Below are 25246 nucleotides of genomic sequence, written 5' to 3'. Positions count from 1 at the left end.
AAAAAAAAAAAAAAGATTTACAAACAAAATAACAGCCTGTATCAACTCTCCAGAAGAGAGATGGTATGACAATATTAATCCAAACATCACGCTATTTAATTCCCCAATAAAACATTGGAAAAAAAAGGAGCTGACAGTATCTGCACTAACACTTTGCTACATATAAAATCTCCAGCTAATATGAAGCTTATGGTACCAACCTCTAAAACAGTTAAGATATATACACATATTTTGGGGGAGGGGTATATTAACAAACAGAATATTACAAAATATTAAAGAAGGCAACTCTTCTGTCATTTGTTTCAGGTTGTTTGTTGTATTTTTCACTTGAAGTTGGCGTAGTCTGAGAAGGCGTCGATGTATTCCTGCACCACTTTGTAGCAGAATTCGTACTGTTCCTGCAGAGCAGAGAGAGCACAGTGTTACCCCAAGGAAAGCAATGTTTCTGAAATCACTTGGTGCTTCGTGGCCTGCAACGGGGATTGAGCTGAGTTATTACTGCACACCAAAGCACTTTATCTCTCTCATAGTGCTGGGAAAAGGGTGAAGCCTGTGGAGAACGTCTTGGGATGGAGGCAGCACTGATGATGGGACAGCACTTCTGGGCACTGAGTGCTGGGCATGGATTCCCACCCATGAGCAGTTCCTAATGGAAGGCTTGTGGTGATGCCACCTTGGTTTTGCTTTACTCCCCCAAATGGGGCTGGCCAGCCCTACAGGTTGATCCCACAGAATGGCCCAGGTTGGAAGGGACCTCAAGGATCATGAATCTCCAACCCCCCTGCCACATGCAGGGCTGCCAACCTCCACATTTCATACCAGACCAGGCTGCCCAGGGCTCCATCCAAGCTGGCCTTGAACACCTCCAGGGACAGGGCATCCACAGCCTCTCTGGGCAGAGCTCCCAGCCTCCTGCTCCCAGTCTCTTGCTCAGCAAATAGGAGAGACTCTGCTTCCCCTCTCCTCCCCTCTGAGGTCCCATTTTGAGAACATATTCTAAAAAACACCTGAGTATCCTTGCAACAACCCCTCTTGCAAAACCTCATTTAGTCCTGCCTGCTCCTCCTCTCCCTGCCAGGCTCACAGCCAAAGCCCTTATCACAGCCTCTCCAGGATATGGTTTCCAGGCTCCTGGAGCCCAGAATTCCAGGGACTGTAGATGAGGATGTCTCCAGGGAGGCTCCTACAGCTCATGTCAGCACTCAGAAGGAGGCTGATACAACCAGCCAGGCCAGCTCCTCTCTTCTGAACACACCATAGGAGGACGGGGAGATCCCTCCAGACCCACCTCTATCCCTTCCTCTTTCACAGAGAGAGCAAATCTTCAGCTGGGGTAGTTTACCTCAACAATTTAACAGGTTTGAGTCCCCAACTCATTCCTGCTGTGAGGTCCAGGGCTTACCAGTGTCTGCACCATATGCGGCCTCTGTAGTCTTAAACTCTTCACTGTCTGAAAGACATCGAGAATCCCTTCTGCTTTCACCCTTTCCAGGACAGTGCTCAGTGCACAGAAGGTTCCTGTTCTTCCTGCTCCGGCACTGGCAAAGAGAAATCAGAAGATGAAACCATCCATCGTTCCCAAGCTATGCCAAGCAGCCCAGGTTTGTCAGTGGTTATGTTAACTCCATGCACAAGACGCACAGTCAGACGGCAGCACTGAGATGAAACAAACCCCAAATCTCTACAGCCTGAAGTTGCTCCCCACGCTCACCTGCAGTGCACAGTGATGGGGTGGTTGCCTGACTGCTGCTGCTGCTTCTGCACGGCCGCAATAATGTTGATCATTCCCTTCCCATCGCTGGGGATCCCAACCTCTGGCCAGCCATGGAAGTGGAACTGTCGGATCTGTCGGCTCTTGTTTTCCTGGCAGAAGAGCACAGCCAGAGCTCAGCACAGCCCAATTCATACCAATGAACCAACTTGCTGAATGCTTCGTGAAAACCCATAGGAGGTGTGTGTGCTTGGGAAGAGCCATTTGCTTGGTGTATGGCAGAGCAGGACATGGGAATGGGGAGCACAAGGAAAATGGGATAGCAGGCACAGAAATAAGGCAACCAGAAGACAAGCAGAGTTCTCCAAAGGGCAGTGGCAGACCCTTACCCTGGTGTTTGTCACCAGCAGGTCCCGCACTGTGTAGCTCTCGCATTCCTCCTCTTTTTTCAGCTCCACGTTGATGTCTCCATAGGACACAGAGCCATCAGAAGGCCAGTACTGGGCACATTTCTCCTGAGAAAAAATTGCAAGAGGAGACAGCGTGAAAATACACATTTTTTTCACTGCCTTGAAGGTGCACAGCACTGGAGGGTTTGTGGATGTGCTCTGATTTTCTTTGCTGCTGCTACAGCAAATGCTTACCTGGCCTCTCTCCTCCAGCTCTGTTAACATCACTATGGAGCAGGATTTCCACTCCCAGATCATCCTCCAGAAGTCCTCTATCGTGTGCTGCAGTGGCCCTTGGCTGGCAATATAGGAGTCCTTCTGGCGATAGCCCTGTGATTTCAAACATGGCAATGACAGAATTGGCAGCATGAGGAGGTGAGTGCAGAGGAGAGCTGCAGGCACAACGACCACAAAAAGCCCAGCAGGTTCAATGACAGTGCAAGGAGACGCATGGAAATAAAGGATCAACTTGTTCTGGGGGGAAACAAGTTCTGTTCTGTATTCGTGGTACCTACTGGGGGCTGAGCTTTAGCACAGGTGTCATAATTACGAAACAGTACCAACTCTTTGCAAGACACAGAGCTGGAGCACCACCTTTGTCAGCAAATAATGCACTGCAGGCACTCTTAATCCTGCTTAGAAGTGCCAAGAAAAAAGGGTAAGCCAGCTTAGCAATCCTTCTCTCTCTGTGTCTTGCTCCTAGATGCCAGGCAAAGGCTGCTGTGTCCGGGCTGCTAGTCACTGCTTCCTGTGCCAGCCACTCTGCATGCTTGCCTCGAGGTCTGTGTGTGAGCTCTCCCTTCCAACTCAATCAAAAAGAGGCAAATCCAGTGGATTAGGTCTGCCTCATGCAGACTGGAGAATGCAGGCAGCAGCTCAGGTCTGCAAATGCATCGATGTGCTCTTGGATGAGTTGCCAAGTTGAGCTGAACTCGAGCACTGCTGTGTGAACAACCCCAGCCTGAGCAGAGCCACCACCTGGCTTCTCCTGCCCCACCACCAGGCAGCTGAGATGCTGTCATGGTGAGACCTTTGCTTTTGGGGAAATGCAGCTGCAGTAGGATCACATTTGGCAAAGGAAGGTTTGGTTTTCAGTACTCCTAGGACACTGGAAAAGTCTGAATTTTGTAGCAGAGCCAACCATCATGCCTAAGCTCCAAGACTTTGGCTTTTTGGAAGAAGTGAGCAAAACCAGGCTCTATACTAAGTCAGGGTGACTCTGCTCCACAACAAGAACTGCTTCTGTTACAGAGAATGAAAACCTCCACTATTCCCCTACGACCTCGCAGCAGACTGTGAATGCAGATGCTTCGTCATTTGGCGTTTGTCATTTAAGCAAAGTTCAGCAGAGGCAGGAAATTGAATCCTCAACAAAATTGCTTACATGACATTTAAGCCTTCTGATCTAGATGCAGAATGAGAAGGCTGCTCACATCTGCGTTTTGTCAGAAGCTGACACAGCCGGAGCACAACCAGAGCACAATGTGGGGAGCCAGCAAGTGAGATCTGGGGGAGCAGACTATTTGGAAGGTTGTATCTGGGAATATACTGGTTTTACTGGTTCAACACATAGCAGTCATCACACTTCAGGGGAAAAAACACTGCCATTAGGAAATGAAAATAGGAATTGGGCTGGAAAAGAGCAGGTTTCTTTGTTACTTAACCAGTGCTGGCATCACTGCACAAAGATAAATACTCATATGAGACGGACCCCTGAAGTCAACAGGATTACTCACAAGCAAAGGATGTGCAATCACCTATCTCCTCCTCGGAGTGAAAAAGCACTTAACCTCTCTGCCTCATTTCCTCTAGTCACCAAGACAGGTGTAATAGGATTGACCTGGTTTTCTCAAGGGTTTTGGGATCCGTGTATTGCTCCAGAACTAATCTAGAGGATGTTTTCTGACCAAATGAACGGTGCCATAAGGTAATTATTTCCATGGCTTTGTGCATCCGCTTCTCAAAGCCATCATCAAACACCAGAGCTGCGGAAGTGGGACCAGGATTTAGAGGCCCTGCTTAGGCTCCAAATCTCCTCTACCTACAGAAGAAGTGTTTCAGCACAAAACCTTCGATATGAAGAAGTGTGAGGTAAATAGTTTCCAGGGAGAGAAGATGGAAAGAAGATCAAAGAAGACTCACATCAATAAAAGAAGCATTAACGTAGTCTGTGTTTTCTTCACCTCTCTTCACTGGAATGATTACTCTGTTGAACTCATCTAAAACAGAAGCATTTTGGGAAACACTTTAAAAACATAATTATGCATAGCCTTCAGCTGGGAAGTCACCGAGACCAAGTGCTGAGATGAGGGAAGGGGGGCCCTGTGTCTACAGCACCCATTTATGCAATGAGGAGACTCAGTTCTGCCTTCTGCCATGCCCTGGTTTGGGGAGACCAGGGCAGAAGGGAGGCACTGAGGACTCAAGGAGCAGGACCTGCTCAGCAGATATTCCCTTCTTCCAAAGGCAGAAAGCTTTGGGGAGGAAACCTTCTGAGAACAAAGTCATGCAGGGGCAGGGCAGAACAAAGCAAGAAAGCTCTGGAGCAGTGTTAAATCTGTCCATGAAAACCCACCTCACCCTGACTGCCCCATCTCTGCATGGTTTCCCTACCAAGGAATGGACCAGGAGGCCTCCGGAGGTCCGTTTGAACCTCAACCATTCCGTGTCCCCACTCCCACAGATGCCTCTGTCTCCATTCTTCTTTCAGCCGGACAGACAAACACAACTTACATGGAATTATCTGAAGAACCCTGTTCTTTTTCATGTTGGCTGGCAAGTTGCCCGTTCTCATCTTGTCGTTCTGAATTTTGATGGAAGTGAGCTTCTGCAGAGGAAGGAAGGAAAGTAGTGACAGCTTGCAGAGACACTAAAGGAAAAGCAAATGCATGGCAGTCCTTGCTGCCCAGCGTGTGCTGAACAAACCCACGAGCACAAGAACCAGGCTCACCTTGAACTCCTCTTCCAGCCCATTGCTGCTGGTCCCTGGCACTTTGTTGTAGATCTTCTGGAGGTGGATTTCTAACGAGGTCACCTCCAGTTCTGTATCACCGTAGAGATAGTGCTCCAGCAGTGCTTGGTATATGAACACATACTGCATCTGAAAGGGTTGCAGGGAGAAGCTGCACTCAGGGATGAGATCTGGCTGCAAACCCACTACCCAAGCACTTCCCACAGCCCCTGCAAGGAGCCTGAGACCTTATCTGCCACGTGACCTGCAGGGATTTGACACAAAGCTCAAGGACAAACTGGAGACAACAAAGTGCAGGACCTGACCAACAGCTCACTTGACACAGTGTTCCTTCCAAAATTAAGGATGCCACTCAACTTGCCCACAGGGCTGCTGCAGGTGGCTTTGCTGCAGGCTGGGAAAACACAAAACCACAGGGAGCATTCAGCAGCACACTTACATCTGTCTGTACCATCTGGCAGCGCTGAGCCCGGATCCGGCTCACGAAGCCGTAAACATCCACCTTCCTCTCGGCGTGCATCATGTCCAGCATGGCGTCGATGACGATAAAAGTGCCCGTGCGTCCCACCCCAGCACTGGAATGGTACAAGGGCAAACGATCAGGGCATAACTCCACAGCAAGCTCACTCCAGTCATAGAACCATGGAAAGGCTTGTGTTGGAAGGGATCAAAGAATCATAGAATGGCCTGGGTTGAAAAGGACCACAGTGATCATCTAGTTTCAACCCCCTGCTATGTGCAGGGTTGCCAATCACTAGACCAGGATGCCCAGAGCCACATCCAGCATCCAGGGATCTTAAAGCACTCCCAGTTCCAGCCCTTGCTGTGGGCTGGTTGCCTCACATCAGCTCAGGCTGCCCAGGGCCCCATCCAACCTGGCCTTGAGCACCTCCAGAGATGGGGCACCAGCAGCTCAGGGCAGCAGTACCAGGGCCTCTGAGTAAAGAATTTCCCCCTCACATCTAACCTAAATCTCCCTCTTGTATTTTAAAACCATTCCCCACCGTCCCATCGCAGTCAGATCGTGTAAAAAGTCACACCCCATCTTTTTTTATAAGCTGCTTTTAAATACTTGAAGACCACTATCAGGTCTCCCTAACGCTTTCTCTTCCTCAGGCTGAACAAGCCCAGCTGCCTCAGCCTGTCTCCTTTGGAGAGTTGCTTTGAGCATCAGGCTCCAACAATGCAGTCCCTTCTGCACACCATCACCAAGCACTGGAGCAGAGGTTGCTGCCTTCTCCCATCCAGAAATGCTTTCCAGGCAAGCCAGGAGAGGCAGAGCATAGCTGTGGCCGAGGCTCACCTGCAGTGCACTACTATTGCTCCTGCGTACTGGGGGTTACACGTCTTCACCTTCTTTAAGAACTTCAGCATCCCAATAGGGGTGAAGGGCACCCCGAAGTCAGGCCAGCTGGTGAAGTGGAACTGCGTCACCAGGCGCTGAGGCTTCTTGTTCGTGACGTCACCTACCTGCAGGGGAAATGAGTGCTCAGATCAATCACAAACACTTCAGATTTCCTTTCTTTTCCCAAAAGCTAAGGCAGAGAGGGAGCTACAGCCCTAAGGCTCAACTGGAAGGTTTCGGAAGCACTACCATCTGGAAGCTTAAAGGGCATGGATCCAGGCTGCAGGGCCACATGAGGCTCTAAAGGCATGACATTTTTTCTGGGCACTGTCATATCCTGCATCCTATGAGTGGCCTTGAAGCTGCAAAATAGTAGAGCAGAACATCACCCAGGTGAGAGATGCCACCTGGATGGCTCCAGCCTGGCAGAATCTGTGACATTTCAATGCCAGTGTGCCCAGCTCAAAAAGAAGGCATGGCTCCTTTCAGTAATAATGATGATGATGATGCAGTATCCTTGTATTAAAAGCAGGGAAGGAACCAGGCACAAAGTGGGGTCCAGGAGAGCCTGATCTGGCTCTAGGCAGCCTTTCATCAAAGCACTCGGTCTCCCTTGCATCAGTACTTTGTTGCCTGCCTCTGAGAACATCGGGAAAACAAACAGAGTGACTAATCCTGAGCTTGGAGGATGTGACAGTGTAGCGACAGATGGGAAAATAATCAAAACCCAACGCATAAAGCGCTGGATTTTGTCTCAGCTCATGAGATGAAACTGACTTATTTGCAGGCACTAAGCGGCTGTGGGTGAGAATCACAGCATGGCTTGGGTTGGAAGGGACCCTAAGGATCATCTAGTTCCAGCCCTCCTGCTGTGGCAACAACAAGCTCTGGAGGATTATAGGACTGCATTTTAACTGGAATCAACCAGCTTCCTTTCTTCCAGTGCAACGACGCTGACAGACGCGGAGAATGGGGTCCCACGTGTTGGAGGTGAGTACATTCTTGATGGCTCTCGTTATGAACGCAGATGCTGTCATTGAGGTGAAACCCTGAGGAGTGGCAGAGCAGCCAGGGGTGGGGAGGGACAGGGCAGGGCAGCAGCACCTGCTGAATGCAGAACTTGCGCACGGTGTAGTCCACCAGCACCGTCACGTCTTCCACCGAAACGCGGATGTTCCCGTATGTCCAGCAGCCCTGATCTGGCCAGTACTGAGCACACTTACACTGCAGGGACAGAGAAGGGAGACAGGTAAGCTTCAGCACCCAGCAAGCCTGGGAACAGAGTGTGGTGAGAGCTGAGACATCGTGTGGCTCAGCACAACCTCTGTGTTCAGTGAGACGATGCCCATTGGACACCCGTGGCACCCTGGTGCCTACCTCTTTCCTCTCCTTCAGGTTGGTCACCATGACAATCGTTGCTGTGTTTTGCTCCCAAATCATTCTCCAAAAGTCATTCACTGTTTCTTCCTTTGGTCCTAAGGGAAACGGATGCATCGTGGTTAGGAAGGGGCATCGACTCCACAGGCAGTGACACTAAAATCCATTGCAGTGTGTGGAGTGTAGCACTCTTTTTGCCGATAGATGTCAGCACAGGATGCTCCATGGGTGTCTGGGAACCCAGAGAACAATCATATTGCACAACAGTAGGTTTTTTTGACTTTTTTTTTTAAGGGACTGGATACTTTTTTATTATCAGGAATTCCATTTTTAGCCCAACAAGGGGAAACCAGACAAACAGAGCATGGAAACGAACTTGCCCAAGGTCACACTGGGAAACTGTGGCTGTCACAAATAGCATGCACAAGTCCTGCCCCCGAGCCTTGTGCTTTAACCACAGGATCCTATTTCAATATGGCACAGGAATAGCTCTCACTGCCTGCCAGACAAGGAGCTGACTCACCCCAACATCCCCTGCCAAGCCCCAGCCTAAGGGTGAGCCAGGAGGAAAACGGAGCCAAAGCTTCACCCCAGCCTGGTACTGCTGATGAGATGCAGCCTTCCTTCTCCAGCCAGAGCCAAGAGAACAGGGTGGCTGCACCGAGGCACGCCAGCTGGGATCTCTGTGACAGTGGCTGGTAACAGGCAGGTGCAGCAAATCCAACTCACAAATAAAAGCTGGGATTGGAGAACACTCCCTATGATTTTTGCTAGTGTGAAAGTCCCATACCTGGGCATCTCAGTTTCAGCAGAGAAAGCTGCACACACGATGGTGATGCTCTGCATTGGGGCAGCTGAGCTCGGGAAGGCTCTGATGCTTGCGGCTAACAGTCCTGCCACCCATGTGAAGATTATTACAGCTGAGTCTCTCTCCAAGGACATAAGCCCATATTCTTAAAAGCTAAGGGTTAATATGATAATGAATCTGGATCACTGTGGTGCTTGCTCTGACATAAATGATTTCTCAACTTTATTAAGGAAATTTAATTAAGTATCTAGCTAGCTACGTTTTGAGAGATCACAGCCACCTGCAGCTGTGGCTTGGGGGGAGGATGAGGCTCTGGGGCTGGTAGGATGGAAGAAACCCTTTGACACCATCCAGCAATGGAGATTCCACAGGCCAGGCTTCTTGTTCTTCCCCAGTACATCCAGCAGGAACAAAACATTTCTGCAACAACTGTGGCCTGGCCAGATCTCCCTTCACGTTGACCAGAGACTCTGACAAGGCACTGTACTGGGGTTATTTGCAGTTTCATAGAGCAGAAGGACCCAAATCCAATAGGGCAGAGCTACTAAAATAACTGAGCATTTACCTTGTGCAGCAATGAACTTGTTTTTCTCTTGGTACCCCTATAGAGAAAAGGAGAAAAAGGAAGACAAATGAAAGGCCAGTCTTTTTCTAAGGGTCATGAAGTGCTGCACTGCCTACACTCATGTAATTTGTCAGCTGCTGGCCCAAAGCATGGATGAGGTGGTAGCTCAGTACCTTTCTGCTGGGATCATCTGAAAATCAGCATTAATCTTCAAGAGTTCAGGCTGTTGAACCCGCAGTGGGTTATACAGATTATTTCCTTATGGCTATATAGTTAGTGCTGAAGAAAGTGAAAAAAAAAACCCTTTGGGGTCTTGCTTTTCTTCATGTGCCTCCATCTCCCTCAAACTTCTTCATATTACCCTTCCCACTGTAACACTGATGTGGGCTACATTAGCAGCTCCCCTCTATGCCTTGTGGACAGAACACATCTCCCAAGAAACAGGACACTAAATTAATAAAATGCATTTTGTATTCAGATGAATGCTATAAAACTAGCATGGACAAAAGGGAGAAGTTGGACTCCATTCTCTCCCTCTCAGAAATCAATGAGTTCACTAACAAAAGCCATTGGCAAATGCACAAATCCTGCTGCCTCCTAGCAGCAGAGTAGGGCATGAAGGATATTTTAGCTGTGTTGCTTCCTTTTTTTTTTTCCATGCCCTTCACATGTCCAGCCCTGCAAGCTGGGAAGTACCGGTGATTAATCAGCCTTAGGACTCATCAGCCATTAATCAGAAATCCTCTGTTCACCCCAGAATGGTTCCAAACCCCTTCCCAAACAGCCAGCTTGCCTTTGCAACGCTCTGAGGAGCTTTTCATGGTTTTAGAAGTGGCAAAAAAGAGAGGTGTGAAGAGATGGGACTGAGCACAGCAGGACTATGGCCAGAATTTATTAGTCCCAGTCCTCTGTCTTGTACTCCAGTTGCTGGACTGTGTTCTTTCGGCTTCTTCCAGACTAAAGTTGCACCCTATAAAGGCCACACACACAGCCAAGCCTCGCTTTTAGGGATGGCAGTCACTCAGGCAGGACAGGCACTTACATTAATGAAGGAGGCGTTAATGTAGTCAGAGTCGGGAACCCCTTCAACAGGAGTCAGGTGAACCCTGGAATGATCATCTGGAGAAAGATGACAATTCTGCATTAAAACCAAAGCCCCACAGAGCTGAGCTGAGGTTTTGGAGTGGAGCCCAGGCTTAGGGGGTTCCCAGAATACATAAGTGACTTTATGCCCTGAAATCCTTCCATGCTCAAAGCCAGGAAGATGATGGACCTTCCTTATACAGAGAAGATCTGCATTTCCCATCTGCTTCATTTTCCACATCCTCCTGGCTGCTCACAGCTCCAGGGAGTCCCTAATGTGCATCTAAGGCTCATGCAGATGCAGCAGCCCCTCTGGGTGAGCCCACCCTGGTGGTGCCCTCCCTCAGCCCCCCAGCCCCATCAATACCTACAGGGCAAAATGTTCACGTAGCGGTTCTTCTCCTTGTTCTCCTCCTTGGAAGCAGCTTCACATGTGGCCTGAATGGGACATGCTGGGAGAGCCTGTAGTGGCAGAAAATGGGGTTTTATGTGATATTTTCAGGCACAAGGAGTCCTGCACAAGGATGAATCCCTTCAGCCCACTTCCCTCACCATCACTCCTGTGCTGCTCTGTGCCCCAACCCAGCTCAGGGTGATCATTTGAACAGCCCAGGCTTTACCAGAGAGCAAATCCCTTCTCAGATGCAATATCCCAAGCCTCTGGACCTACAGACACGAGGTGGCAGCAAAGCCTCCAACACCAAACCCACCAACACAGGGTTTTGGAAACTCACAGGGAGGCTCCTGCTGACATTTCCTCCATTACCAGCGATGCTAACTGTGTAACCCGACCAAATCCTCCCTGTTCCAAAACTCCACTACCCAGCACCTGCAGTGTGGGAGGGAGCTGCACCATCCCACCCCCAGTAGGGATCTGTTGTCCTTCCAGCAGCATCAGGGACCTCCAAATAGGGGTGCTGGAATCACTTACAATGTGACCCTGTAATAGCCAGGAGGATGGCATGTGTTGCTTCCTCCAGCTGGCACGACAACATGCAACCCAGGATCCAGGATTTATAACCCAAGTGATTGCTTCCCTTGTTATTCAGCATGTGGATTTGGTTTCATGGGCTCACAGCCTCCTCTGACACGCAGGGTATCGAGTTGTGCGACAGCTGGGGGAAGTCAACTGCGTTTTCTTTTTTAATCTTGTATCATAGTCCTGATATCAGCTTAGCACACCTTGCACCTAAGGTTTTATGCATTTGCAGACAGCACCTGCAGTGCAATCAGACCAGCAGTGGATTTTCTTTAATTAATTAGGCCAATGGGGAATCCAGTTAGTTCAGTTCTAGGTAATATGCTATAACACTCCAGCCAGTATTAACTTTGTCCCCTACCTCATCACTTCTGTCTATTTCTGCACTGCCAAAATGAAACCATACCAGGTTCAGCATCACAAGAAGTCACAGAGCTCAGCAACATCAGGACGAAGTTTCAGACATCTCAGAAGAGACGATGCAGTGTTGTGGGGGTAATGACAATATCTGAATTACTGCCAAAAAACTGATCAGTGTGAAGGCCAGCTGTTGTGCTCTAAGTGGTCAATATTCAGTTTCAGAGCTAAAAGCTTATTCACATAAGTAGAGTTGTTCCAATTTCTTGTTTTGGCTGTTTGTGCATTTGACACAACACCACGACACAGCTTTACCAGCAATTCATGAAGGCAGTGTTTCTGTCATAGCCCTGAGGAGGAGGAGGAGGAGTGAAGGCTCTACCTGGGAGGAATCCAGCAGGCAGGGAAATTCTTTCAGAGCTCTTCCATCCCAAGACCTCCTGGACACAGAAGAATGTAACCCCATGGTGCTGCTTGCTAGCAAAACTGAGAGCAGCCGGGTGGGACACAGGCAAGAAGAGAGAGATACTACAGACCAGTTACAAGGGTGAAAACCTCTTTGTGTGCTTTGCAATAAATATGTAAAAATCTCCTAGTGGCTTCGCCTTTGATGTACCAGCTGTTTTGTCTCTGCTGTTCTACAAAATGAGACCAGAATTCTTCTGTTGTGTGTCATAAGCTTTACACTGATAGCATCCTGCTCGAGCTGTGCAATTTAAGGAAAAGACAGGGCTTTTCAAGTCTCTCCCCATCAACCTCTTCATCTCATCAGCCATGAAATTGCTCCATGGCTGCAGATAACCACCGTCCACCTGCAATAAACACCCATTGCTTTGCAGAGTAACAGAGGAACCTCTGTATCGGTTTGAAAGATGAACGCCACCCTGTACCAGCTTGGTTGTGTCCATTGGAATGAAATGGAGTAAAGAACCTCCTTACTCCCACCCATCCCTTGTGCTGCAGGAGAGGAGGAGAAGCAAAGATACTCACGTTGAACTCTTCTCGGAAGAGCTTGTTGTCATCTGCCATGCGGCGGTTGATCTCCTCCTCCAGCTTGTCGACGGGCAGAGGTGGGTATTTCCTGTTGGTGCTGGGGGACCTGGCGAGCAGCGGCATGCTCTGGGGCTCTGCAATGACACCCAGGGGTCAGAGTTGTCCCCAGATGCTCCTCTGTGCCCAGTACCCATCCTCACAGAGCTCCCACACTGTGGGCACGCCACGTGTAGGGACACTTGGCTGTCCCTGCTCCTGTGATTTACTCCTCCTTTGGGCTGTCCATGAAAATTTGGGGGTGTTGTGATAACTTGGGACTCTATCAGCAGCCTGGAGTTGAGCACTGCCCTGTCACAGAGCCAGGATGCTGAAATGAGGATCAAGTCATCAGTTCTGGGGGATGAACATCAGAGTCTGTAGCAACAGGACATGGGCTTTAAACTAAAACAAGGGAGATGTAGCTGAGATGTTAGGAAGAAATTCTTCACTGTGAGGGAGCTGAGGCTCTGGGACATTGCTGCCCAGAGGAACTGTGGGTGCCCCATCACTGGAGGTCCTCAGGGCCAGGTTGGATGGGGCTTTGGGCACCTGGTCAGTGAAAGGTGTCCCCTCCTGGCAGTGGGTCAGAACCATACGGGCTTTAAGGTTCCCTTCCAACCCAAACCATTTGATGATGAAGACACTGAATTCCCTCATTAACACGGGAAGTTTGGCACAATGACCATGCCACAGCTCCCAGGTGAATGCAGTAAAGGTAGCTGCTGCGTTTGGTTTCTGCTGAGCAACGCCAGCGAAGCCAAGAAAGGCCACAGGAGGGTTATATCAACACAACTGAGGGTTTATGAAGTTAACACCTTAGCTTACAGCAATATGAAACTTGGGCAGGGAAGGTTTTAGCTGCCAGGATGAAAAAACATTCCTGATTTTCAGTTAGTGCTCCCTTGTATGTGTGTGGTTAATACGGAAGAAGCTCAGAAAAAGGATCTTAACTGAGTCTGACTCAGGGAATTGTAGAATATCCTGAGTTGGAAGGGATCCATAAGGATCACTGAGGACCCTGAGACACTGAGGTTCCTCTTCAACTCTTACAGAAGACAAGCACGTTACAGCAGGCTGGCACAAGACTTTTTAATTGCACTTGTAAATGTTGTCTATCTTTCAAGGTTTTCATAAGGAAAAAACGATGTGTTCCCAGCTTTATCTCCACAATGTTAATTTGGTGCCTGCAGTCAGTGTGAAGAACTTCACAAGAGTTTTATTCAGCTGTCATCCTAATTTAAAAGGGGAACTGCCAGCAGTTCAGTTTTGGAAGTGATCACAATGTATTAAAACACTTGAGGGAAAACATTTGTTGATGGAATTAAAGTTAGGAAGAGAATTGTTGTTTTAGGTTGTCAAAATCATGGAAAACAGTGAGAGTTCAGAACAAGAAAGTAATATAAACATAGATTAAAACAATATTATCCAGCAGTGATTCGCTAGGTGCTGTCATTGCACTGGGCTCAGTGCTGAGCTCAGGGGCTCCTGGAGCTTCTACAGAGCTCTGTTTTCTGATGATTTAATATAATTTTGTATGATTACAAATGGAAAGAAAAAAAAACCTCAAGTAAAATAATCCATTAATAAAGGATTAATAGTCCATTCTGAAGAATGCTTGGCATGCAGTGGTTTGCAGGCACACGGCATGTTTTGCAAGGGACATGGTTTAGTAAACGTGGTGGTGATGGGCTGATGGTTGGACCTGATGATCTTGGTGGTCTTTTCCAACCTTAACGATTCTGTGGTGATTCATTTGTACCTCTGTCCCCATGTCATGCCTTACCTGCATCATCTGTCCGGCCGTTGGGCAGGCGGAAGGAGTTGGAGTGACTCCCTGCTTGCTTGTATTTCTTGAACCTAAAGAAGAAAAGGGCATTGAGAAAGTCAGGAGTTGGCCATCGAGATGCCAGGTAACCTTCTGGAATAGCAAACCCTCCTCAGCTTCACTGCTGTGAGATGGGCCCAGAGCCAAGAGACGAAGGGAATTTTTCCACCACTGCTAAGGAAATTGCTTTTTTTTTTTTCCCCTTTTAATTATTTAATCATCAAAACATTGAGTAAATTAAAATGTTTACTGCAGGTGAATAAACACTCTCTTCCAGCTGAGCAGACGTGCACTCAGGAGCTGGGTTCATTGAGGGCATCATTTGGAGCAGCCCAGATGCTTGGATTTTTAAAATGTTGTCTTAGAAAGGCTCTCATGTGCTGCAGCTCCAGCTGCTGCATCACCCTGTGTGTCCAAACAGCTGCAGCACCCACTGCCCTGCATGGTTCTGCTGGGACAAACCTGCTTCCACAGTGCACAGCTTTAGTACCCACGGCTGTCCATGGGCATTGGGTCATGTCTGATATCGTGATGGGAATGAAGGAACAAAGATTTTATGGCTGGAGAGTTCTGTGTAGCTTCACCAGGTTCCTCAATCCATCAACCTGAGCCTTGGAAGGAGACCTTGCCTGTCTTATCTGCACAAGCAGGGCTTTGATTAATCCATCCTTCTCAATGTTACTGTTTCACTAACTGAACAGAGAAGGAATAGCTTTATACTGAAATGAATAAGCAACAATTATTAAATAGCACCAAATATGATTTTCATTATCCTTACAGATTTCTTTTTATAACATCGCCTGTGTCAGGCTTGCATAGCTTAGGAAACAGAACAAAAACCTCACAATAGAGAGCACCCAGTCCATCAGCCAACCATCTAATAAATCACTTGTCAAGTAAGTCAGCATGCAAGCCCTTCTTACCTTAACATGTACAGCACAATAATAATAAATACTATGACTAGGAGGGAGGACAGGGCCACCATCACGGCGATAATTGGAGTCTCATCTGCAACAAAGAAAGAAAGGTGCAGTTACCAACAGCTACCCAAAACCACCCAGTGCCATCACTTAACCATTCCTCTACAGTTCCTGCTTTTAAAATAACCCACTTGTTCCACAGGCTTGCATTTATCATGTCTGGTTGGACTGGATGATCTCAGTGGGCTTTTCCAACCTTAACGATTCTATGGTTTGGTGAAGATAGATACGTGACCTAAGGGAGCATGCTGAGATTAGATTAAAAGCTGTGAACACCAGTCATAGTACCCTGATCTCTTCTTAGAGCAGTCCGCTGGGAAACCTTGTGGCCTCATGGATGCAAACTTCTGCTGAGAAAGTTGTGAGAGGGGAGAAGTGGCCACACCAGGGTTTTCACAATTAGAACACAATTAGAAGTGCTCCACAATAAAAACAAAACAAAACAAAAACAGGATTAAAAGTGCCCTGTAAAGGTCCATACGTAAAGTTTCTAAATTTGTCCAAGAGCTCAGTGAGAATCCTTATATTACAATAGGTGAAAATGATGGCCTTTGTAGGACCATACGGATCCCATATTGTTTAAGATAGCCAGGATTTTTCTTCCAGCTTCATGCCCAGGCAATGTTTCCATGCTACACCCTGACTCCAATTGTGTTCAGCCCAGGACTGAGATTTGCTGCCAGTTATTTGTTACCTGCCCCTGGGGTCAGAGCAGCGGTACTTGGAGCAAGCACATCACCCAGAGGCAGCTGGAAGACAAGCTACACTAACAGATAGGAAAACAGCCCTAAAGGGCATATTTCCAGAAAAAATGTGGATAGCAGCAGAGCCAGAGAGGGGTATTTTCATTTTCCATCAGCTCACTCAATCTGGAATCAGAAGCTCTAGAAAAGTGATTCTAAACAAAAGATCTGACTTATGCACAGACCTACTGTTGCAAACAATAAAAAAAACACCTCTCCCAGTCTTTGTTCTTTCCATCTGCATCCCCCCAAACCCAGCAGCAAAAAAGAAATTCATCTGAACACATTTCTGTCTCCTGCATACTCGGTAACTGTTCCTAGCCTTCACCTCCCCTCTGCCATGGCTCATGTTGTTGAGTTTATCAAACCCTCTTGCTGTAAAGCCCTGCTCGATGCCTGCCAGGCTTCCCAGACACACTGTTGCTTGGATGAGGTGCAGGTACATGGTAAGGATGAGAGATAATGGCCTTACGTTGCATCAGGGGAAAGTCAGGTTGGATATAAGGAAACATTTCTTCTCAGAAAGGGTGGTGATGCGTTGGCACGGGGAAGTGGTGGAATCACTGCCCTGGAGGTATTCATGAACCGTGGAGTTATGGTGTTGAGGGACATGGTTACGGTCATGGTGGGGATGGATTGGGGCTGGACTTGATGATCTTAGAGGTCTTCTCCAACCTTAATGATTCTATGATCCATCAAGAGCCCACAGAACCAGATTCATGACAAAGCCTCCATTTGGTTTCTTGGTGGATCTCCTTCCCAGTAGCATTTGGGAGTCAGAATAAGAAGAAGCCACAACAGACACTGCAGTATGGGATAAGTCATTGAGCTTGGCATGAGCAGTCTCCATTTTCATTTGCAATTGGCTTTACAATAAGTGAAGCAAAGCAGTAGGTTAAAGAAGTTCCCACTGAGCTGGTCCTATCTCTATCATGGCCAAGGCAGGACAGTTCATTGGGATCTAAATTCCTGCACCACAACCTCAGTTCTGTATGATATTTCAAGGACAGCTACACAGGGCTCAAAGCAGAGATATCCTGGTCACTTCTGAATCTAAAATCCAACCAAGATACCAGAAAATCAGAAGTGAAATTTTCCTTATGGAAAATCCAGCCATCTGTTCTCATTCTGTAAGACTGGTGTGTATGTGCAAACCATATCACAGCCCCATCACATGGCACTGAAAGCATCACTCCTTGAATAAATAAAGTCTTAAATACCTGTGCAGCTTTGCTCCTAAGCAGGCAGTGCCTTTTAAAGAGCCTGCCAAGGACTCCATGGTTAATTTCTCCCTTTCTCTCTGCAATGGATCACACCATATCACTGACAGCAGTGGCACAAGTACAGCTTACAGATGTCTTATAAGGCCAAGATCCTATGAGCTCCCTCAAGGCTAAAAAGGGATGGGGAAGGACTTGCAGACAACACAAGAGTCTGGTGTTGCCGTGAAAGACAACGATAAAGCACCAACTTCCACCTGACTTCAGGAAAAAGCAGAGTGAGTTGGAGTGCCATGCAGCGTACAAAGCTGAAACGCCATCAGGACAATGATGAAAACACAGAGAAAGCAAACAGGCTGCCCTGCTGCTGGTCTGTTGGTTCCTATGCTGCTAAAGCAATGAGTAATTGCAAATATTCTGTTAGCAATGCTGGTTCTCAGAACTCAGTCATTGAATCAGAGATGGAAAAATGAGTGTAAGTGCAATTATATTACCAGAAATGGATTTCTGCTACTTCTTGCCAACAAAATTAATGAGAATGATAAGTATTCACATCATTTGCAGAACGGGTCCTGATCAAACAGGGTAAGTCACGGTCAATAAAGACAATTCATAAGCAAAAAAGGAGAAGGACGTTTCTTGAGCAGCTGCCTGTAACCTTTTCATCCAGCCCTGCAGAAGGCAGTGCTGATACACTCAGTGAGTGCAGCAGGAACTCCTCATATCTCATAGGATATGTACAAATTGGTGCTGAATTGTTTATTTTTGAAAAGCAGGAGCCCAACTCTTATTAACATATCAATATGACTCTTCTAAAGAGCTTGATATGCTTTGTAAAAGCCATTTTGAAAGCGTGTGATAAGGAGAGCTGTCTAATAGCAGAACGCTTCTGGAAATGCCTTTACTTAGGGCTTGAATAAAGAGTAATGAAATACAAATCTCTTACCTCTTCTGTCAGAGTTACCTGCAGAAAAAGAAAACAGAGGTCTCTTAGCAACCAAGAAATACACATTTTCCTAAGTGAGGATCAAAGACTGAAATAGCAACAAATGTAGTAACTGTCACCGTCTCCTTGCAAATCTTTTTATTAAAATATCTGCTCCTGAAGCCATGATATGGAAATATATTTCAGCTTTCACTCAGTCATAAGGAAAAAGGAATAGAATGCACATTTGTAGCTTTACTGATTAGAAGGAGAAACACGAAAATTTATGACTTTACTTTCTGGTCTGTGAGCCACTGGGAGAAACATTTCCTATTTTTCTCCTTTTCCATCTCCTGAGCAGCACTTAATGCTCTGATGACTGCTTTCCAAATTTCCCATTAAGATGAGTGGAAAAGGCAGCCCTAAAGCTAATTTTGCTCTTTGACAAATTACTTGAAATAAAGCAAGAATCAGCTTCTTGGGCATTTGTTTTAGGGACTGACAGCAAGAGAGAAGCCTTGCTGATTCCATGGCCAACTCGTTGCAGTGCATAAGGAGTAACCAAGTCACAAAAACTCTCGAGGGCTTGGGGCTGAGAAGCAAGCTGGATGAGTTCAGCAGTGTTCTATGGGCTGTGAACGTCCTTCAGCCTCAATCTCAATGCCAACAGCAAAGACAACGCGATGGCAGACTCACCAGGCTGCAGTTTCCAAAAATGCCCAAAGGAAAAGGGTGCACTCAGCACACAGATGTTAAGAGGAGCTTAGATCACCCTAATTCCACATGCCTGGCGGTCACCTCAGTGATGTGCCAAGAGGGCAACGACAGCAGGGTGACCATATGGACATCTGTTCATCCAGATCCTTGAAAGATTAAAGCAGCCCAAGGTAAGGGATAAAAACTGCTAACAGAAGCATTGTTGGATCTGCTGGGAAATGCAAAATTGAGACATCCAGTGCATGGAACATTCTGATAGATGCCATCTCTCTAGGAGCTGTTGGATGTCAGGGGGAAGTTCTTTACTATGAGAGTGGTGAGGTGCTGCCCAGAGAGGCTGTGGATGCCCCGTCCATCCCTGGAGGTGTTCAAGGCCAGGCTGGATGGGGCCCTGGGCAGCCTGGGCTGCTATGAAATGTGGATGTTGGTGGCCCTGCCTATGGCAGGGGGTTGGATCTTCATGATCCTTGAGGTCCCTTCCAACCCTGGCCATTCTGTGATTCTGTGATACCTAGTCTAAGCCTTAAATCTGTCATGACAGGGACTGCCTTCTTGTATCTGTGCTTGTGCAGTGCTAAAAAGCATGCCTCGAGCCCACAGCTGGTGCCAAAGTGCAAATAACTGCTTTGTGGAGCAGCAGTATGAACAACCCAAGCTCTGTAGCTGATCAACATCCCAAAGTCATTTATTACTACTGCTTACACAAACCTGTTGAGGACCAACTTTTTAGCCAGTACCTGGAGCCTGGGTGCCAGCCCTGTTTTGTGGTTCCAAGAAACCACAAAAGGCAATGAAATTCATCTGTGACAGAAGTGAAACAAGACTGTACAATCTGGTACACCCAACATCTTGGCAAGAAGCTGCAGCTTTCATAGAATCGCAGAATCACAAAATGGTGCAAAAAGTGTAAAAAGTCACTCTCCATCTTTTTTATAAACTCCCTTTACATTCTAAAAGGCCCCAAGGAGGTCTTCCTGAAACCTTCTCTTCCCAGGCTGCTCTCTGTAGACTGTTTTTCTCCTTTGTTTGAACTGAGGAGAGGATGAATCTTTTTGCACTTACTCACTTCACTGTATCATATTGTTACACACTGCCATGGAATTTGCCCCAAAGTGTCTTCTTGTTCCTATTTGTTCAGCAAAACAAGAGAAGATGAAGAGGCTGGATATTAGGAAACATTTCTTCTCGGAAAGAGCAGTCAGGCACTGGCACAGCTGCCCAGGGAGGTGGTGGGGTCACCATTCCTGGAGGTGGTGGTGTTCAAGGACCACGGAGATGTGGCACTAAGGGATGTGGTTATGGGCATGGTGGGGATGGGGTTGGACTTGGGGATCTTAGTGGTCTTTTCCATCCTTAATGATTCTATGATTCTATTCCATGAAACAAGACCACAATTAGAGCAGCCTGGACAAACAGAGGTGTGCCAAGTGGATTGGCCAGACTCTTTTTGGTGGTGCTCAGAGACAGGACAAGGGGCGATGGGAACAAACTGGAACCCAAGAAGTTCCATCTGAGCACGAGAAAGAACTTCTTGACTTTGACAGTGACAGAGCCCTGGCAGAAGCTGCCCAGAGAGGTGATGAGCATCACTTCAAAACCTGCCTGGATGCCTTCCTGAGCATCCTGCTGTGGAGAACCTTTTTTTTGGGGTAGGCTGGAGTGCAGCAACTCTAGAGGTGCCTCCAACTCCCACAATTCTGTGATTCTGTGATTCTGTGAGCACGACACCTACCGTTGTGGGATGCAGAAGAGGTCTCTTGCGTTGTCACCGTCGCGCTGACGTTCCTCTCGGTCGTCTCCGCTTCCGTGCTGGGCAGTGCAGTGTGCGGGGCAGACGGTGTCACGCTGGGGGACAGCGAGATGGCCACAGGGGCAGAGGTGGGCACTGATGCCTCTGGAGTGGAGGCATTGAGGCTGGCAGTGGTGGCATTGGGGGAGATGCTGGTGGCTGTGGTTGTAGGTGGCTCCGACACCAGGGTAGAAGTGGTCATCGGAGAGCTAACGTTGAGGCTGCTCACTCTCGGCGTCGTCCCACCATCAGGAATTGCTGTAGGAGCTTTGGTGGGGATCCTGGTGGAGGTGGGCACTGTTGTGGGTGGCTCTGTGAGGATAACGAGCACAAAGGAGAATCCATCAGTTATTTTTCTGGAGGATTTATATGCTATAGATTTGTGCTACTGTAACTACAAGCAGAAAAACAACCAACACATCCCAAGCCTAGGAGAGAGAGCACTTTGCACACTAGGGTGATGTCAGTCTTATAAAAGCAGCTCACATACTATGATGTAGGGAAGGAATAAGAATTAGAGCCCCTGTAAGAGAGGATCAATGTTTGTCATGGGATAAACCTGCAGGTCCCATCTATGAGCACCTACAGTTTGTCACCCTTGTAGCACAACTAACAGAAGGGGTGAGTCACAAGAACAAGAACATTTCCTCCTTCCATCCTAAAGAGGATTTAGGGGCAAAAAGAGAGGAGACAATAAGCAAGGTTTACCTGTTGTGACATTGTTAGCACCTACGCTGATCAGGCCACTTCCAAGCAAAATGACAAAGAACCATAGATCCATGTTGACCTGAGAAAAAAAGCAAAAAAACACCTATTTGAACTGTTATCCCAAACTAATTCACACTGGGGATGCTGCTGTGTAGAGCTGGAAGGGACCAGTGGGCGTGTGGATGGTGTCTCTGTATGCACGTGAATGGAAGGATTTATCTGGATGTTCATACATCCCCACCTGGAAAAGGAAATCAATAGGGAGTTGATGTAGCAGTGCACACTCCAGCGTGCTATGATGAAACCTAAATGCAATACACAGCAAGGAGCCGTGATCCTAAAGGCACAAAAGAGGGGAGGCTGACTCACGTCTCCCCCCCATCTCCAGGGCACCCACATCCCCTTTTTCACATTGGACTTAAGCACATGGTGGACGTTTATAGGTTATTCTGGATTTGGGGAAGCCTAATTCAAAGCCCCAAACACCATCCTGCAAGGAATAATCCAAAGCAATCTGCAAGCTCTGCCTGTGCTGTGCACGCATTGTGCCGTGCATTTCTTCCCAGGAAGCGTCCTGAAAAATTAAATTACAGGATGATGACATCAGTAAAATTGTTTTTTTTCCCAGAACAAACCCCAACCTTTCTCCCTCAGCCCTTTTAAATGCATGCTCAAAGCTTTTACGGCGTTTATCGGTTGTTTCCTCCTTCCAAAAAGCTCCTAAGAAATGAGTATGGTTATCTTCTCTGAAACAGGTACAGATCCAGAGGCAATCAAAAGCATGATGTCAGATATCATCATCCAGCCCCAAGCTTGCAAGCCCCCGAAAGAGCCCTTCCAGAAAGGGCTTCATTCCTGCAATCCCACCGTCCTCTTTCATTCACCCTGTGTTGTTTGCTCTCATTGTATCGATTCAAATATGCTTCAGTTGAGACCCATCCCAAATTCTGGGCAAGGGGACAAGGCTGATGTCATGAAAGATGCAGCCCCACCAGCAGCATCCTCCCACCAGCACCACCCGCCTACATTCTTTGCCTCCCTCCTAACGAAGACATGGCAAAAATGGAAGTGATCAGTGGAGAACATTGCTGGGAGCACAGTGTTCCTTGCTGTTAGACCTCTGTCCCAGGATGCAGCTCATCCTATGCCCACACTGCACAGGGAGGAGGGGTTCTTGCTTAGCTTGGTGAAGAGAAGGCTCTGGGGAGACCTCACTGAGGCCTTCCAATACTTGAAGGAAGCTTATGAACAGGAGAGGGAATGCCTGTTTACGAGGGTGGGTAGTGATAGGACAAGGGGGAATGGTTTTAAACTGAGACAGGGGAGGTTTAGGTTGGATATTAGGAGGAATTTTTTCACTCAGAGGGTGGTGATGAACTGGAACAGGTTGCCCAAGGAGGTTGTGGATGCCCCATCCCTGGAGGCATTCAAGGCCAGGCTGGATGTGGCTCTGGTCAGCCTGGTCTGCTGGTTGATGATCCTGCATATAGCAGGGGGTTGGAACTGGATGAGCATTGTGGTCCTTCTCAACCCAGGCCATTCTATGATTCTATGATTCACATGGGTTCTGCACATCCCACAGTTCTTGGAGAAACAGATCTTATCTCTTCCAAACCCTTCTTAAGAGTTTGAATGATGCGAGCTGGCTCTTGCTGGTAAGAATCCCCATTAATGGCAATCTGTGCCATCTCCTGCTTCATGGAGGCAGACAGGGAGAGGCTGGGAGGAAAGGCTGGATATTAGGAAACATTTCTTTTCCCAGTGAGTGGTCAGGCAGTGACAAAGGCTGCACAGGGAGGTGGAAGAGTCCCCATCCCTGGAGGTGTTAATAAACCATGGAGATGTGGCACTGAGGGATGTGGTGGGGATGGGTTGGGCTTGGGCTTGGGATTGTAGAGCTCTTTTCCAATCTTAACAATTCTGTGATTCCTGGACCAGCCTGGGACTCTCGATGGAAAAACCCAGAAAAGACCAGATGGGTGATGCTCTGCTGAGTGGAGTGACATCAGCAGGGAGGTACTGCCTGCCCTTCCAGCCCCCATGGTATTACCTCTAACATCGCATGAGGGGGAAATGGCACCAAATAATTGCATTTTCCTGAGCTTTGGCCCGGTTTTATAAAGAAAGCAAATGCAGGTAGGCCTGGGTAAGCTCTAAGCCAAGAGGTGGTGGGTGCCCCATCCCCGGAGGTAATGCAGGACAGGGCTCTGAGCACTGATGGAGCTGTGGGTGTCCTCGTTCACTGCAGGGAGTGGGACCAGATGGCCTTTAAAGGTCCCTTCCAACTCAAACCATTCTATGATTTGATGATTCTAACAATTTTTATGGCATTATGACAAGGCTGTGAATATGAAAAGCAAAAGGAGCCCAGGCAGCCCCTAGGGCATCACCAGCTCATCAAACAAAACCCCTGGAGCTGCTCCTGTTCCTGGCCATCAGCTGCTTTATCACTGTAAAAATGGATCTGGAGGAGAAAGCAAGTACAAAATCTCCATGGCAAGGCCAGCTCTGTCCCAGCCTCTGCTCTCTGCATCCTCCCAATCCCCCAGGGCAGCCCAAACAAATGCCAGCGGTTCGCCGTGCCCAGTTCCTAACATTAAAAAAAGGGCCTCCAGAGCCCTACCCCAACGCTGGAGCAACCCGAGCTTCCCTTCCCCCTCTCTGCTCCCTCCCTGCTGATTCGGAAACAGGGAGGAAATACTTGTAATGTTATCAACATAAACACAGCTCTTGGCCGGCTGCGGCATCCTGTGAGCGCTGCAGAAAAACACCCTGACGTCATGTCTCGGGCTCTGCCAAGGAGGAGCTGGGTTTGCTGGGAATGGGGAACTATCGGCGAGCAGAAGGGTTGGCTGAAGGTGCTCCCAGAAAGTCAGGAGGGGTTTGCGCCCCGGGAGCTGCTGCCACACATAGGGATTGGAGGAAGGTTGGGTTTGGGCTGTAGGATTGTGAAAACAAGATCTCGTTCAGGCGATCGGCAGCGGGGGGGGGAAAAAAAAAAAGGCAGCAGGAGCTTTGTAATGTAACAAGTGGTGGTGGTTTGTGCTGAGCTCGGCGAAGCAGCTCCCAGTAGGGTTAGACAAGAGCAAGTGCAAAAGGAAAGGGTGGCAGAGAGCCATGAGAATAGCTCAGCTGTGCTGGAAGACAAACCTGCCGCTCCCTCGCTCCCTGTCCCCTCCTGCTGCTCCTTTCCATTGCTGGAGCAGCGGGTTTGTGCGCCGTCTGGCCTCTCCCTCCATCCCCGTGCAGCGTCTGCCATCTCACTCCATCCTTTTGCAAAGCAGAGAAAGCTGACAAAGGGGGGAGGAGAGCTCTGGGTTGGCCCGCTGGGATCAGGCTGGTCCGACTGCAGAGTGCTTTCGCAGCACTGATTCCGGTCATCCTCAACTTCTGGTTTTGCAGCAGGCTGTTACAGCAGAGTTGGCCATCGCGGGACAGGAGCTGCTGCTCGTGGTGCTGTGCTACCACGGGGTGACTAATGCCCTGCATGTGTGTCCAAAGCTGGAGTGAAGGCTTTGATGTGTCACTGAGCATTATTCCCCCACCCCACCCTCTGCTTTTCCACTCTTGAACAGAAAAGATGAATCACAACAACCATTCACCCTTAAAACACACTTCTTTCTTTTTCTTTCTTTCTTTCTTTCTTTCTTTCTTTCTTTCTT

General features: G+C 48.1%; 1 protein-coding gene across 2 annotated transcripts; it reads right to left on the bottom strand.

Moving 5' to 3' along the window:
- Window positions 1-74: 74 nt before the first annotated feature.
- Window positions 75-21663, bottom strand: PTPRA (protein tyrosine phosphatase receptor type A). 2 transcript variants are annotated; one of them, XM_010710580.3, is made up of 21 exons: window positions 21585-21663; window positions 20820-21188; window positions 18392-18409; window positions 15426-15510; window positions 14461-14534; window positions 12636-12772; window positions 10681-10771; window positions 10269-10345; window positions 9227-9263; window positions 7854-7951; window positions 7581-7700; window positions 6435-6601; window positions 5571-5706; window positions 5111-5260; window positions 4894-4987; window positions 4303-4379; window positions 2356-2490; window positions 2101-2226; window positions 1712-1863; window positions 1403-1538; window positions 75-398 (listed from the first exon to the last, which is right to left on the bottom strand). In XM_010710580.3, exons 1-21 carry the CDS (start codon window positions 21655-21657, stop codon window positions 324-326), a joined length of 2427 nt encoding a protein of 808 aa, XP_010708882.1. In that variant the 5' UTR covers window positions 21658-21663; the 3' UTR covers window positions 75-323. The 2 variants fall into 2 exon arrangements, with proteins under 2 accessions (XP_010708882.1, XP_019470599.1); XM_019615054.2 differs by lacking the exon at window positions 18392-18409.
- Window positions 21664-25246: the final 3583 nt, after the last annotated feature.

The sequence above is a fragment of the Meleagris gallopavo genome, chromosome 4, assembly GCF_000146605.3.
Source record: "Meleagris gallopavo isolate NT-WF06-2002-E0010 breed Aviagen turkey brand Nicholas breeding stock chromosome 4, Turkey_5.1, whole genome shotgun sequence".
Classification (NCBI taxonomy): domain Eukaryota; kingdom Metazoa; phylum Chordata; class Aves; order Galliformes; family Phasianidae; genus Meleagris; species Meleagris gallopavo.
This window is presented reverse-complemented; position numbering and strand designations above follow the sequence as displayed.